Source organism: Crotalus tigris, unplaced genomic scaffold (genome assembly GCF_016545835.1).
Source record: "Crotalus tigris isolate CLP2741 ecotype Arizona unplaced genomic scaffold, ASM1654583v1 scf7180000017969.2108049, whole genome shotgun sequence".
Lineage (NCBI taxonomy): Eukaryota > Metazoa > Chordata > Lepidosauria > Squamata > Viperidae > Crotalus > Crotalus tigris.
The window spans coordinates 2,022,995-2,038,699 of record NW_024096751.1 but is presented as its reverse complement, the minus strand read 5'-3'; the positions used below and the strand labels follow the sequence as shown (position 1 = coordinate 2,038,699).

The following is a 15,705-nucleotide window of genomic DNA, read 5'->3' as shown; positions in this document are numbered from 1 at the left end:
ATCTGATGCAGGATGTGGCATGAAATGTTCCTGAGAACTTGCAGATCATTAAAGAAGCACTTTTTTCACATTCCCTTAACAAGGGATGTGGTATAAATATGATTATAGGCACATATTTTGTAATTGAGGCATGCCGTCTCTGAAGATACCTGGCTTTATTTTTAAGCTGTATATTTTTGAAATAGCTGTGCCAAATTTCCATTTATTTTAATATAATGTTTAAAATGAGCCAGTGGCCTCAGTCCCATTTTGGAGATAGTTGGCTACTTCAGAGGCTACTTTGCTGACAGAAGCTAATTAACTTCATTGTGGCAATCTCAGAGCACAGAAGGGGCATGAAGATTGAATTATTACCCCTGCACCTGTTTAGAAATGCGTGCTATGTTTCAATGTTGGTATAACTACTTTTTGTAATTTATAATAAGCAAATACACGGTGGGGAAATTTGAGGAAAAGGATATGATTTGCAATAGCAAATAATACATGTAGCTGAGAGTGGTTGGATTCTTGATGTTCTGTCTGCTCCGACATGAAGTACCAACCCTTGGGAGGAATAATCCTTGTGTGTATATAAAAAAAGGATCAGAAACTACTAGCAGGTTACTACAACCCCTTGGTATTACTATAGCTACAAAAAATCTTAAGCAAACTGAAAGACCCAGTAGCAAGAGAAAATAAAAGAGAAGTAATTTACAACCTACAATGTAACCATTGTGAAAACCAGCCACCCAACTTCATTTCATGTCACAGCATTGATAATGTTGCCTAGTATAATAATAAAACAGGTTCAAGAAGAAACCCAACCTCGGAAAAAAGCAATAAGATGAGAGTTGGTGAATATTTTAAAAAAATACATACAGTATTTTAGAGACTAAAATAATGATATGATGTTGTGATTGAGTTCTGAAATATCATATAGTTTTATTTCAGCTTTACATATGATTTTGTTGCCTCAGGAACCCATTTTTTTAAATTTTTGATCCTTATACTCAGCAATGTGAATCGAACTTCACAAAAATAGGAATTAGGAAAACTGATGAACTTCAACATTCTGTTTAGTAGATAGAAGTAGATCCAGTAGTAGATCCATCATCTCCTTCTCCTCCTCCTTCTCTTCCTCCTTCTCCTCCCAGCACAGAATGTATACCCAGCACAATAACATTTCTATTATCTGAACATTTGCCCTCTGCAATAAGGGATGAACAGCTTCACCACAATTATTTGACTTCATTGTGCTGATGGTTATGTGAAAGTATTACTGTGCAGAAAATATCAGATTAAATGGGATAGTAAAAATGTATTTTAATAGCTGCAAAAATTAAACAGGAAATTTGTATTTCTACTGCATTTATATATAGCTAATATAGGAAACTGCTTCTTCCCCACCCCAGTCCCCTTAACAAGACCTCCCTTAATATATTTGATCATTGCTGGGTTTGTTTTCTTAAGCTTCCATTCAGGTACTGGAAATAAAGAGGCTTCCCTAAAGAATGTGCGAAGGTAGCTAGCAGAGAATTACGTCTGTATGTTGACTTGTTTGTTGCGAAAACAAAGATGAAAGCCACTCACACCAAATTCTGCAGGCATTCAGACAGCTAACAGGGGAATTAACAATTTGCAGTATACATAGCATGGGAACTTTGATTGTGTAAGGAGAATCACCACAGAGGGTTTTAAAGTATTTTAAAATAAAATAGCAAGCCAAAGAAACAAGAGATTAAACAGAAACTGCAGAGAAAATTAAAACATACCACTTTATTCCTTACTGTAGCCAAGTAGAAACTGATTTTCAGGCAGCTAATTTGCTGGATTTCTGAGGCATCAGTAATAGAATTCTAATATTTGATTATTTAATATTTCATATTGGCTCAGGTTATGGAAGAGGAGGAACCAAAATTGCTTAATTGTTCAAGATGAAAAGTCTTTTTAATGGATAAGATGCTGCTAGAAAAACGGATGAATCTTTTATTTTATTCCACAAGTAAAACTCCATGGTTGCAAGTACCCTTCAAGCTCTGATAGAAATACTTACGTTCATCCAATTTACTCTAAAATATAAAATTTAGAGTAAATTACTTTAATAAGTAAATGAAAATAAAAGAGTTTGAACACTTAAGATGAAGTGTTAAGATGAAGATAAAACAAAAACTGTTTTCTTATAATTTTTAAAGGCATTGACAATCAGATTAATGTCTAAATTGATCTTCACAAGTTTTTGAACCTTTTCAGACCAAGTTCCAAATGTTTAAAGAGCTTCAGTCATAAATCTAATTCCAAATTCCACTTTAATTCCTCTTAATGAGTACTTTAGCACTTCTGTTCAAGATATCCTGTTTTCCATGAGAGCAGCAAACAGGAAATAAAATTTATGGCAGAAGGAAAAATAAGAACTTTTTATTCCTTCTAATGATCTACCATCGATTGATGGTTTCCTGCTATTATATATTGCTGGGTTTTTTTTATTTCTATTTGTGAGTAGGTGTATAATTTTGTTAAGAATGTTTATTATAATAGTAAAACTTAATATAAGGTAAACTTAAAGAATAAGAATAGAATAGAAAGAATAAAAACTGCAAAGAAAAAGAGATGAAAGAAAAAAGTAAGAATAGAATACAGAAGTAAAGAAATATCTATAGAGAAGTTACTTCCCACCTTTAACTCTAGCAAGTATAAATAAAATTTAGTGTCTCTTCATCCCCTTGAAAGTTACAAGCAATTAAATAGTTGTCTCACGTATCTAATAGAAGCAGTATATCAAGATAGTATAATGTAAGTTAGATGCAATATAAAAGGTTTAATTACAGATGATATTACAATGAATAAGGAAGTGACATAAAGTTGTGTTCTGGCCCTATTTAATATCTATCTCGTTGATCTGGAGACTACATTACTTCAGAATAATGGCTGTTGTCCATCATTAATTGCAAGGAAAAACTGTTCCTCGTTATGTGCGGATGACAGTGTTCTTTTTTCACATGCTAGATTGGGTTGAAAAATGTATACATAATCCTTGAGTAAGGACAGTAATGAAGCCTGGCCATTACTGTTGGAAGTCAGGATAAATGTTCAATGAACCATGTAATTTACAATCCCCCATTCATGCTCTCCCCAATGCATTTGCTAAAAGAATGTGCAGATCATTAAATGCACATGGGATGCCTCAGGAATAAATGTGGAGGGCCTAATGCAGTCTCAAGACCACTTTCCTTGAATGTCCCAGGGCTTCCCATACCCATTGAGATACCCTGTGCTCTGCTTCCCATTCCTTGCCCCCCCCAACCACTTGGGCTTCCTCCACCCCTCACAATCACTCACATACATTGCAGAGGTTGGGGAAGAGAAGGAGAGCAGCCTTCTCTTGCTGGGCCATATGGGAGAATTCCATAAGTGGCATCTTTTTTGATCCAGCCACCCAAGCAGCCTAGCAATGAAGTGCCTGAGTAGTGCTTTGCAAAGAAACATTTAATTCACCAGCAAAACAGCCCATTCCATGCAGAGAAATCCCTGCATTTGGAAATAACCAAGTTGAAAGGGATCTTGATGGTCTTCTAGTCCAGTGCTTTTCAACCTATGGTATGCATACCACTGGTGGTACTTTGACATCTGGCACGTGGTACGCATATGACGGTTGAAAAGCACTGTAAAAAAGTGTAAAAGTGTAGCAGGGGATGAGCTGAAGTGGCGACAGTGTCGTACAAGCCTGTGGGAGAGTCAGCTGGAGGTGCGGTATTGGTGGAGCTCTGCTGAGCATCCAGGATCGGTGTGTGGGTCCAGCTGATTGGCGTGTGGGTCCAGCTGATTGGCGCTTCTGGGAGCAGCATACAGCCTGGGGGAGAGGAGTCAGCTGGAGTTGCACTGAAGAGAAAAAAAGGAGGAGGGGGGAGAGAGGAGAGGATATAAAAGGAGGAAGTTTTGGGGGAGAGGGAGAGGAAAAAAACACAACGGGGAAAGAGAAGGGGATGGAGAAAGATGGAGAAGAGAAGAGGCTTCTGTGAGAAAAGCAGAGGGAGAGAAGGGGATAGAATAATGCAAAGATTAATGTAAGAGAAACAGACATAAGTTTCCCATTAAAAGTGTGGTTAGTGGGTGTACAGATAGTCCTCAATCTACGACCACAACTGAGCCCAAAATTTATGTTGCTAAGTGAGAAATTTATTAAATGACATTTTTCCCATTTTATGACTTTTCTTGCCACATTTGTTAAATGGATCACTGAAGTTATTAAATTAGTGACATGACTGTTAAGTGAATCTGGCTTCCCCATTGACTTTGCTTATCAGAAGTTTGCAAAAGGGAATCACATGATCCTGAAACATTGCAACCATCATAAATATGAATCAGTTGCCAAGCATCCGAATGTAAATCACATCTCTAGGGATGCTACAGCAGTCATAAGTGTGAAAAATGGTCATAAGTCACTTTTTTCAGTGCCGTTGTAACAGTACTAAGCAAATTGTTGTAAGCCAAGGACTATCTATACTTTATCACTTTTTTCCTTTTTTTGATCATCAAGTTTTTGTCACCTTGCTAGGTGACTGGTGGTAATTGAATATTGCTATATCCTAAAAGTGGTACAATCTGTGAAAAGGTTAAAAAGCACTGGTCTAATCCAACCTCCTGCTCAAGTAGGTAACTCTATACCAGTGGTGGCGAATCTATGGCACCGGTGCCAGAGGTGGCACTCGGAGCCCTCTTTGTGGGCACATGTGCTGTTGCCCCAGTCTTGCCCCCCCCACGACCCCCTCCTCTCCAGCAGCTCCCCTGAAGGAGACTCGCCCTTGAATGTGGCCCACACAGAGCAGCGCAGCCAAGGACATGGCAGCCAGCCAGCGTAGACAAGACTCTGCCCTCACACAACATCATGCAGTTGATGCTGCAGGGCGTGGGCAGAGGGTGTGGCCGCCATAGCATTGCTGGGCTGCCTGGGCAATCTGTGGCAGGCCCTCGAGGTGGTGAGTGGTCCTGTGGGCAGGCGGGGCAGGGGATGGGGGGCAGAGCGGGGTGGGCAGGGGGGTGGAGGGGGGGTGGGGCCAGTTTTTGGGCACTCGGTCTTTAAAAGGTTCGCCATCACTGCTCTATACTATTTCAGACAAATGTATGAAATGATTGCAGGAATTGGTATGTCTAGTTTAATGAAGAGAAGGACGATGGGTGACATGACAGTAGTTTTCCAATATCTCAGGGGCTGCCACAAAAAAGAGGGAGTCAAGCTATTCTCCAAAGCATCTGAAGGCAGGACAAGAAGCAACGGGTGGAAACTAATCAAGGAGAGAAGCAATCTAGAACTAAGGAGAAACTTCCTGACAGTTAGAACAATTAACCAGTGGAACAATCTGCCTCCAGAAGTTATGAATGCTCCAACACTGGAAGTTTTAAAGAAGAGACTGGACAACCATTTGTCCGAAATGGTATAGGGTCTCCTGCTTAAGCAAGGGGTTGGACTAGAAGGTGTGCAAGGTCCCGTCCAACTCTGTTATTCTGTTATCTCTTCTTGAAAACCTCCAGTGTTGGAGCACCAAAAATTTCTAGAAGCAAGTCATTCCACTGATTCCTTGACTAGTTTCCATCCATTGCTTCCTGCCCTGTCTTCTGGTGCTTCAGAGAATAGGTTGACTCTATTCAGGTCTGGGAAAAGCAACCTTTCTGCCTCCTTGCAGACATACTTCTGCATTTTGAAATCTGAGCTCCCTTTGCTGGCAACCTATTTCCCCTGCCTGTGGCAGCATTTTACATGTTGAGGATTCCAGGAAACCAAACTATCAAAAATCAGGCTAGTTTTTTTTCTTGTGAGGTTTTTGTTTTTCGGACAGGGCATATTTTAATAGCCAAAATGGGTACCACATGTCTTCTCTCTCAAAAATTAAAAAACTCCATCTTCAAGTCCATCTACTGATCCTTTCTCTCTTTCACTATCTCTTATCTATTAAAAAAAGGAGTGAAGTTTTTTCTTCAACGGAAGGGGAAACTATAACATTAAACTATGACACCTTCTACTGAGGAAGAAAAGGAAGTGGCTATTATCAGCATCTGTTGTATACCCTAAATAGTATGAAAAAAAAATAGTAAGACTCACTTTTAAAGGCTGTTTGGCATGCCTTATGAAGCCTGGTATGATTCTATTGTAATCAAAGTTTTAGTTTCTAAGTTTCCATTAAACTCTTTAGTTGTAGATATCTTGGTTATTCCTTCAATATTTAATCATAGAATATTTCAGTTTGTATTTCTCTGTTTTAATTAATAGCTTTTCAGAACCACTGTCTTAAGTAAGTTCCTTAATGCGTCTGCTTGTTTTTTCATTGCCCATTGGTGGGAATTCTCAGTTGGAAGATGTACACTGAAGGCAGAGCTCCAGCAGAGATTCTTAATTGCTAGTAGTGTGTCTTACAGAACGTTTCTACATTAGTGACATGGAAAAACTGCAGTCCTGTATAACCTTATGTGTTAAATTGATGTAATTGAGTTGTAGAAAACACTAGCTATGATAGAAGAGACAAAGGGTTGGGAAATTGCCAAGTAAAATTGCCATTGTTTATCAGACTTAATTTTGATTCTGGATGTTTACTTGGTGTTAATGCTCCTGTGGAAGCTATTTTATTGAGCATCCTGGGTTGAAATCTTCTCCTTAAAACAAACAAATTAAAGAATGTAGCTGATTGTTTTTCAATGCTACTCATAGATCTTTGTGAATGATGCTTTGTACCGAGTAGGTATTTATCTTCTTGAGGACAAGAGAGATGTTTTGTAAATGTCAGAAGGGGCTAAGGACAGAGTGAAGTGAAGCAACATGGATTCTTTGCTATTAAAATTATGCATGTCTGAGAAGTAGTTTTGAAGGGTTTGTCAAAGTGAAGCGCTCCCTCAAATATCTGCTTAGCCCTCACTACACATCTTGAAAAGTGGAGCTATAAAAGAGGGATAGTTTTTGAAATATTTTATACTTATTTTTCATTGATTTTTAATTCTGTGTATAGTTAGTAAAATATTGAAATTAAAATTACAATAAACAATGATTAAGATGAATCTTCAGATGTTTTTCTTTTGGTGCAAAGGTCCCAAATATGCTTTTTCATGAGGCAACTGGACCTCTTGTTTTTCTTTGAAGACATTTCACTTCTCCTGCAAGAAGCTTCTTCAGCTCTTACTGGATGGTGGGGAATGGAAGGATTTATACTCCTTGTAGACAGCTGGTCATCCAAACAAGAAGTCCAGTTGGCTCATGAAAAAGATTCTTTGGAATAACCATGACCTGGATGACTGAGAATCTCCATAGATATTTGGTGTGAAGGGTAATACTACCTATGCTGGGATGGAACAAAAGATAAAAATCAAACTTGATTAGAAATCAAGCAAAAAACTACAGGTAGTCCTTGACTTACAACCAGTGGTGGGATTTAGCCAGTTCGCACTACTTTGGCAGAACCAGTAGCTAATTTTTTGTTGCCCAGGCCCAGAATGGACTTCTGGAAGTGGCATCCACACAGAGAATCAGTTGTTCACATATTTGAATCCCACCACTGTTTACAACCATTAGTTTAGTAACATTCATTATTACAAAGGCACTGAAAAAAGTGACTTATTTATTTATTAAATTTGTTTGCCACCCATCTCCCCCTCAGATGACTCTGAGCAGCTTCAAGGTGACTCTGACACTTTATGACCATTATTGCAGCATTCCCATGGTGATCTTCAAATTTGGATACTTGGCAACTGGAATTTATTTATGACGATTTCCGTATCCCAGGCTCAGGTGACCTTTTGCAACCTTTTGCAACCTTCTGACAAGCAAAGTCAGTTTCCCTTAACAACCGTGTTAGTAATGTAACATCTGCAGTGAATCACTTAAGAATTGTATCAACAAAGACCATAAAATGGGGCAACTTGACAACTATCTTGTTTAGTAATGAACATTTTGGGCTCAATGGTTGTCACAAGTCAAGGACTACTGTACAGCTAGGTAAAAATAAAATTTCATGAGGGAAAGGAAGAGGTGGGGATAATTTGTACATCTTTAAACTGTAGATTGGTATTGTATTTGATCAAAGCTGGTTTCTTCCTATTCTCAGAAATCTTTCTAAACCTTTTCACAATTGTTGAGGCATTGCCACATTTTGTGGCCTACCAACACATTTGGAATTTCAAGCCACACTAGGATACACAGTCAAGATACCACATACGATGGGCCTTGCTCATTTCCAGTGTAACTAGCATATTGAGTTTGACCAATGATAAAATAAGCTCCACATAACAAACATAAAAAATAATTCTCTTTCATACTTTTTTACCTACTTTCCAGAATTCTTTCTTTCATCTACTCTTCCCATACTTTTGCCTTTTTTTTTCTAGGAAGGGTACATATTGAAATAAAAACAAAAACCTTGGAATGCAATTAACCACCATTTTTTAATTTTCTACAAATTAAAGACAAGGAGCTATTGGAAATGAAAATGATGTTATAGTTGCCAAATTAAAAGATTCTGAATACTGTTTAAAAGCCCAGGTATTAAAATAATATCAGCGAGAAACACAAGAAAGTTGTACAAGACATATTGTTTTCTTTGGATGCTACTTTAGGAATGTCTAAAATATAGTTTTCTATCTAAATAGATTGTTTCACAACTCATTGTCCTTTTGTCTTTGTTTCATTGTTTCAGCTTAGGCTAAATATTTAATGTAAACTCAGACCTGCAATGCAAAATAAAAGTGAAAATGACATTTTTTTGTTTGTATTTGTTTTCCATTGAAATTCTAAAATAAAACATCAGTTGTTATAATACTGTTTGGATTTACAGTTAATAAGCGTGTGATGGTTTTAGACTTATTGTTTCACAAGTTATATTGTATCCAATGGAAATAAATCCTATGGAATTGAATTTTCTTTCTCAGGTACTGTTAAAACTGATTAGTGCCAATACATCAATAATTTTTATGAAATATAGAACTGTTCTTCAAGTTAATTGACCAAAAAGTATTAACACTGCAGTTGCAATATCAGTGATTAATATTTTATTGTACAAGAAGGTATCAGAAAGTTGAATATCAATATTGGTAATAATATGATATAGACATATTAAATCATGGATAATTCTAGGTGGTAATCCTATATGAACTAAAAATGTTAATCATAACATTTACAAACTAGTAATTATTCTTGGGATCTCATCATTATTCTAAGTATAATTACCACGAGATTAGTAAGGGATGTAATTAATACATAACTGCATTGAATTTACTTTCACAATGACATTTTGCCCTGGTTTAAAACTGTTAAGTAAAGTAAAGAAAATACATATTGATCACTAGATAGATTACTCTGCTGCTTATGGTTATCGTTTTCAGTGGATCAGTGTAATCCATGCAAGGATATGATTAGCTTGTTCCAACAACATCATATAAAACGTTGATATTTTTGGAATATATTTTGAAGCTAATGAGATACAGGTCTGAGAAATAACTTTTCATTATATCTCACTATTCAGCTTTGAAATTCATTCCAGCTCAGTTACTGAGTTATTCAGTTCTTTTCTGTAACTAAAGAAAAGCAACCACATTAGAAAATAAAGCAGCTTTATAGTTCCTCTGTGACCAAGAAATACTAAAATTCCATTAAATATAATCTTTTTAAATCTCATCATAACACCCATTATCTTTTTTAGAAGGGAACATTTTAAAAACATCAGTATTTCAGTACAGTTAGCCCAATAATTTGCAGGAACAAGGATTCCTGTCGCTATTCTTCTAAAACAAATAGGAAATTGATTTTTTTTTTATAAAAAAAGCCTACCAATATTGAATGCATTGTGCTAATTGCTTATGTAGTGCAAGATTAGTGTGTTTTTTTTTTCTGCTTTTTGTTTGCCAAAACTTTCTGGATCAGTATTTTTGCAACTGTATTTTGCAGGCTTTACATGGCTTGATGATTATACACAGCATATTATTGCACGTGAGCTTTCTAATCTCCCTAAGACCCATGACTGGCATCTGGAAACATTCTCCTCTGAAGATCTTGAAGACTCAACCAGGTATATCTTCATGCAAATCTATATGGTTGCCCGTCTCACACAAATTGTGGGTTGTTGATTCCAGGTGGTGCACAATAAGATCTACAGTTAAAATATAGTTCTAAATCAGCTAAAACAGAAAACATGGATAAGGATAACATTACAGAGGGAAAATACAGGTAATCCTCAATTTATGATCACAGTTGGGACCAGAATTTCTCTTTCTAAGCAAGTGAGCCACACTTGATTTTGTATCTTTTTTTAACCATGGTTGTTAAATGCATGTTTAAATGAATCATGTGATTATTAAGTGAATTTGGCTTCCCGCACTGATTTTATTGGAAGGCTAGCTGGGAAGATTGCAAATGGCAATTACGTGACCCTGGAGTGCTGCAACTGTCATAAAGGTCAGTTACTTAGTGCCCCAATTTTGATTACATAATTGTGGGGATACTGTGATGGTTGTAAATATTCTATGTAGTATTAGCCTATATATTTACCAATATTTATGTGTATATCTGTGTATATCTTATTCTTAAGCAGTCTTTGCTACTTCAGTTAACATCAGTTTTTTATCCACCATTTAGCCACCTTCAGGTGGGCTTTTGTTGTTGCCAGCTACTGTTGAATCATTGATTTTACAGTTTCACAGGAAAGGAAAGCTGCTTTATCAGCTTTTGGGTTCCTGTTCTAGTGGAGTGGTGAGATGGGGCCTGGCTTATTTCAGCTTTTCTATTGCTGCTTTTGTGAAGGCCAAGCCTGCTCTTGCATTACCATCAGTTGCTTGTTGAGCTAACAGCTGTTCAGCTGCAAATTTTTCCTTTCTGCTCTCCTACACAACACAAATCATCCCCCCAACAGACCTGCCCATGCACACTGAGGGCTCTCAGCATTTTTCCTTTTATAATTGGAATCCAGGTGTGATGCAGTGCTCTTCAGATTGCCTTAAACTCCCAAGGGAGGAAACATAGGGAAGGAAGAACACAGGCTGACTGCCACAAGGCTGTCCTTTCATAAAGCCGTCTTTTGATATTTTTGTAAGTTTTAATTTGCACAATTGGTTTACCTATAGATGGCACATTTTTATCTGAATGTTGGTTAAACATTCTAGGGCTGGCTTACCTATGGTTGGATTTATTTATAAGTATTTCTGGGTACTTTAAAAATATTACTGTATATACTTGCAGATGAGCTAGTCCAGTGGTGGCGAACCTATGGCACGTGTGCCAGAGGCGGCACTCGGAGCTCTCTCTGTAGACACACGTGCCATTGCCCCAGGCTCACCTCCCCCATGACCCCCTCCTCACCAGCAGCCCCCCTGGAAGAGGGATTCCCCGAGCATGGCCCACATGGAACAGCGCAGCCAAGGACCTGGCAGCCAGGCAGCGTAGACAAGACTCTGCCCACATGCCCCATCCCGCACAATTGATAGTGCGGGCAGAGGGTGTGGCTGCCATGGCGCTGCTGGGCTGCCTGGGCAATCTGCAGCGGGCCCTGAAGGCGGGGAGTGGCCCTGTAGGCAGGTGGGGTGGGAGACAGGGTGGGGCAGGGGCAGGGCAGGGGATGGAGCAGGGGCGAGGCCAGTTTTTGGGCACTCAGTCTCTAAAAGGTTCGCCATCACTGAGCTAGTCTGTGGGGAAGTAGAATCCAATTTTGGGGTGTATTTTTGAATCTGACATTCTTGGCTTATCCATGAATGTCTATAATCTCTCTCTCTCTCTCTCTCAAGTATCATCATAAAGACTGTGTATACACACATAGAGAGAGACGTTCACAGCCTCTTTCTTTTTAGACATTCCTAGAAAATATCACAAACTGTAAAGTGCTACCCTTAAGAACTTCCTAACAAGAGGGGAACATTTAACTTTTTAAAAAAATTATTCTAATTATTTTTAAATGTGCTCATTAAATTGATTTAATGTTAATATCATGATTTTTTGCCATGACATTTTTCTGCTTTTTAATGCTGCCACTATTCTTTTCTCTTCCATGAAAATATAAATCATGTATAATTTATTTATTTATTTATGAGACTTATATACCGCTTTAAGTGCAAGCACTCTCTAAGCGGTGTACACCAGTAAGCAATGTATATATATATTTACATTGCCCCCAACAATCTGGGTCCTCATTTTACCTACCTCGGAAGGATGGAAGGCTGAGTCAACCTTGAGCCGGTGAGATTTGAACCGCTGATCTGCTGAACACAGTCAGCTAAAGTGGCCTGCAGTACTGCACTCTAACTGCTGCGCCACCTCGGCTCTATAACACAGGTTATATATTTCAAATGTTTTAGGTTAATTTTAAAAAAAAAAATTAAATTTTTTTTAATCTATTGTGTATTTTTTGCATGTAGATAATATTGTTTACCTTAATTGTGTCGCATAGGATTTCAAAACAGGCACCTGACAGGAATTTGGAAAAAGAAGTGAAGTTTGCCAATTCCCCTCAACAATACCTCGCTTACCTGGATATTCTTTCTCAGTCTAGAGCTCCCAATTTATATTCAACAATAAATGCCAACAAATCCCCTTTTAAGGTAAAAGAGCTTGATTCATTTTGCTATTACAATCTATTTGTGTAAAAGTGACACAGTAAATCTTGTTATAGTGGGAGTATACTTAGAATTTTGAATCCATGTATTAGGAGCGCTGACAAAATGATGGATACAGAAATTCATAAAATACCATTTATCAAAAGGTGTGAATCAGCCCACATGATGCTCATGAACATTCCAGTGGGACCTTTATTTGCTGCATATAATGCTTGAAGTTGATGCTTTGCTTTTTGTTGTGCCAAATTCCCATTTCATTTGTTTAGATTACAAATAATTAAAAAGAATCAGTGATCAGCATTTGAAGAATTTCTGATGGTCCTCATTCTTCCTGTAAAACTATAGGATTCAATCCTATAGGATTGAATCAGGACATTCTAATTTGGATTTGGCTTGCAGAAACAAATATATCAAAATGTTAATAAGCAAGTATTGATGAAATAGCTGAATTTTGAACTTACAGGAAGATTTTAGGCTACCTTCCTTATTCTCCAAATCCAATTTGTAATACTTCTGTTTCAGTAACCTAGCCCCTTTATTATTTGAGTTAGGGCATAGCCTCCACTTCTCATAATATTGGCTTAGTGACCTCACTTCCTTAGTAAGAATATATTCCGCTTCCTCAAAAGAATGTATTCCACTTCCTGGATAGCTATTGCCACATCATTGACATAGCAAATTTTTACAGAGTTGGTTTCTGGTAAATCACTAGTATATAGATTAAATAGAAGTGGGGCTAGAACTGTTCCCTGTAGCAAACCATTCTTAATGGGAAAGGATTTATTAGTGGTGCCTTCTACGGTGACCTTGAAGTATCAGTTTTTTAACCTATCCTCCAGAAGGCCTGTTGCTTGAAGACAGAATAGTTTTCTTCAGCTTGAGTATCAAACCATCAAGCCACACCATGTTATAAGCTGCAGTCAAATTAATAAAAATCATGGAAGTTTGGAAACCAGCTTTGATAAATGAAACAAGAAGTAGAATTTGTTTACAGCAGCTTCTCTTTGTGTGGAACCCACCCTGGAAAGAAAGGACAACCACCTTCCATCTAAGCCAGTGGTTCTCAACCTTTCTAATGCCGTGACCCCATAAAACAGTTCTCCATGTTGTGGTGACCCCAAGTGGGTGTGGCCACCAATAAGAGGGAGTAGGACACCTAGGGAAAAGGGAAAAAAATGGCGGACTGCATTGTTTGGCGACCCCCGTGAAATGGTCGTTTGACCCCAAATGGGGTCCCGACCCACAGGTTGAGAACCACTGATCTAAGCAATCGTATAGCAAAGGAAGAGCTAAACATATATTTTTTTGGAAAGAGGATAAAATACAACTACCATCCAAACCATCTCAGAATATTCCTTGACCGATCCCTTACATTTGGAAAACATCTTGAAGTAATTGGACAAAAATTGAAAACCAGGAATAACTTGATTAGGAAAATTGTGGAAACAAGCTGGAGAGCACAAGAAAAAGCACTGTGTATTGTGGCACAATCATTAACATACTCTGTTGCCAAATACTGCATATATGTATGGGAAAGAAGTTATTATACCAATAAGACTGATGTTCATCTTAATGAAACAGTGAGAATAATATCTGGAACCATTGAATCTCATGGCTCCATATTCTTTCTAACATTGCCCCTCCTGATTTCAGGCAACAACAGATAGTCCAAGAGTGGAATAAGATACACATGTCATTGACTCTTAGAGATCTTACACTACATAAAATATTAGATTCTCTATCTACTTCTCACTAGGCTTAAGTCTAGAAAACCAATTTGGGATAGTATATCACAGTCTTACAATTTAGATCAAAAATGGCATTTAAGGAGAGCAATTTTTAATAACCACAATCAAACAGATCATGCAGATACAAAAAAATGATCTGGAACAAACTATAACACATATAACTGAAGAATGTCTCTTCAGAAAATTTCAAGGCACCTGGGATGATTTCATTGTAGTGACACCAGAAACAGTTAGATGGTTAGCTTCCTTAGATATCAAAGTATCCTTGATTCCATCTATCCTTGATTTCATATTATGGTGATTTTATTACGTCTATGGAAATTCTCAGTCATCCAGATCATGGTTGTCCCAAAGATGCTTTTTCAAGAAGCAACTGGACTCTGAAAGTCCACTTGCCTCTTGAAAAAGCCCCTTTGGGGCATGATTTTATTATGTTTTTATTTTAATTTAATATTTTATCTCTTGTATTGTCCACATATCTCCTTCCCTTCCATTGTTCAGTCCTATGGCAACTGATAGTTAGAACTGAGTGTTCTAATGGCAAAGAAGGGCAAAACAATCACTGTATCTGTTTGTTTTCTGGCTGATGGATTAAACCAGAACAGCCTTCCATCTTGATACAGGAGATAAGGGAGGCAACCTTCCAATTGCATTTTGTTCTCTGTTAATGGTTCAGGCTGAAATACATTTCCTCTTAATTCTGCTATTTTTCACAACTGTTGCAAGTGTTATTCAGATAACATACAGGCTGTATTTATAGAACACATCCTCTTTCTTGGGTTTGCTAATATGCATGTGTACTGTACATCTTTATCCTATATTGTGACATAGCATTAGCTAGAATTTGAAACTAGCAAAACAACTTGGTATTCAATCTTATGTGTGAACACATCCTATCAAGTTCCAGAATAGACAAATAAATTGAAATGACAAGGGTTGTTGCGGTTATGGAAGTTGTGGTAATGAAGTGATGGAATCTGACAACATATTGATCACATAAAGACAGAAAAGAATTGAAATCAGTTAAAGAATGGGAGGCATATTCACATACAATATGGAATACAGATAGTGAAATGTTTTATCAAATGTCAGGTGCACAAACTGGAGTAGAGTTCAAAGCACTAAAAGTTTATTTCATGCTACCCATACACAAGAATCTGATCTACTAATATACAAGCCAAATTGGTGCTAGATAAGGATCAATAGAATTCATGGGGGGCGGGCTGGAGTTGGATGTATTGTGGTAATGTAACAACTTCAAACTGATCACATGTTTGACCCTGCCCTCAGGTTCCACCTGGTCATCTCCTATATCAGCTACACACAAAAGGGTTGCAGACTTTTTGGAGGGATTAATATTCTAAAATAAAGCATATAAAGTAAAGGATTTTTTTCTGATGAACAT

General features: G+C 37.5%; 1 protein-coding gene across 1 annotated transcript in view; it reads left to right on the top strand.

The window, feature by feature from the left end:
• Positions 1-9,898: 9,898 nt before the first annotated feature.
• Positions 9,899-15,705, top strand: part of PTPRN2 (protein tyrosine phosphatase receptor type N2) — a gene marked incomplete at its 5' end in the record, with an annotated part of 573,168 nt that continues 567,361 nt past the window's right edge. Inside the window, 2 exons of the mRNA XM_039345638.1 lie at positions 9,899-10,019; positions 12,387-12,537. Of these exons, the coding sequence (XP_039201572.1) occupies positions 9,899-10,019; positions 12,387-12,537 (272 nt within the window). The remainder of the gene's footprint in view (positions 10,020-12,386; positions 12,538-15,705) is intronic.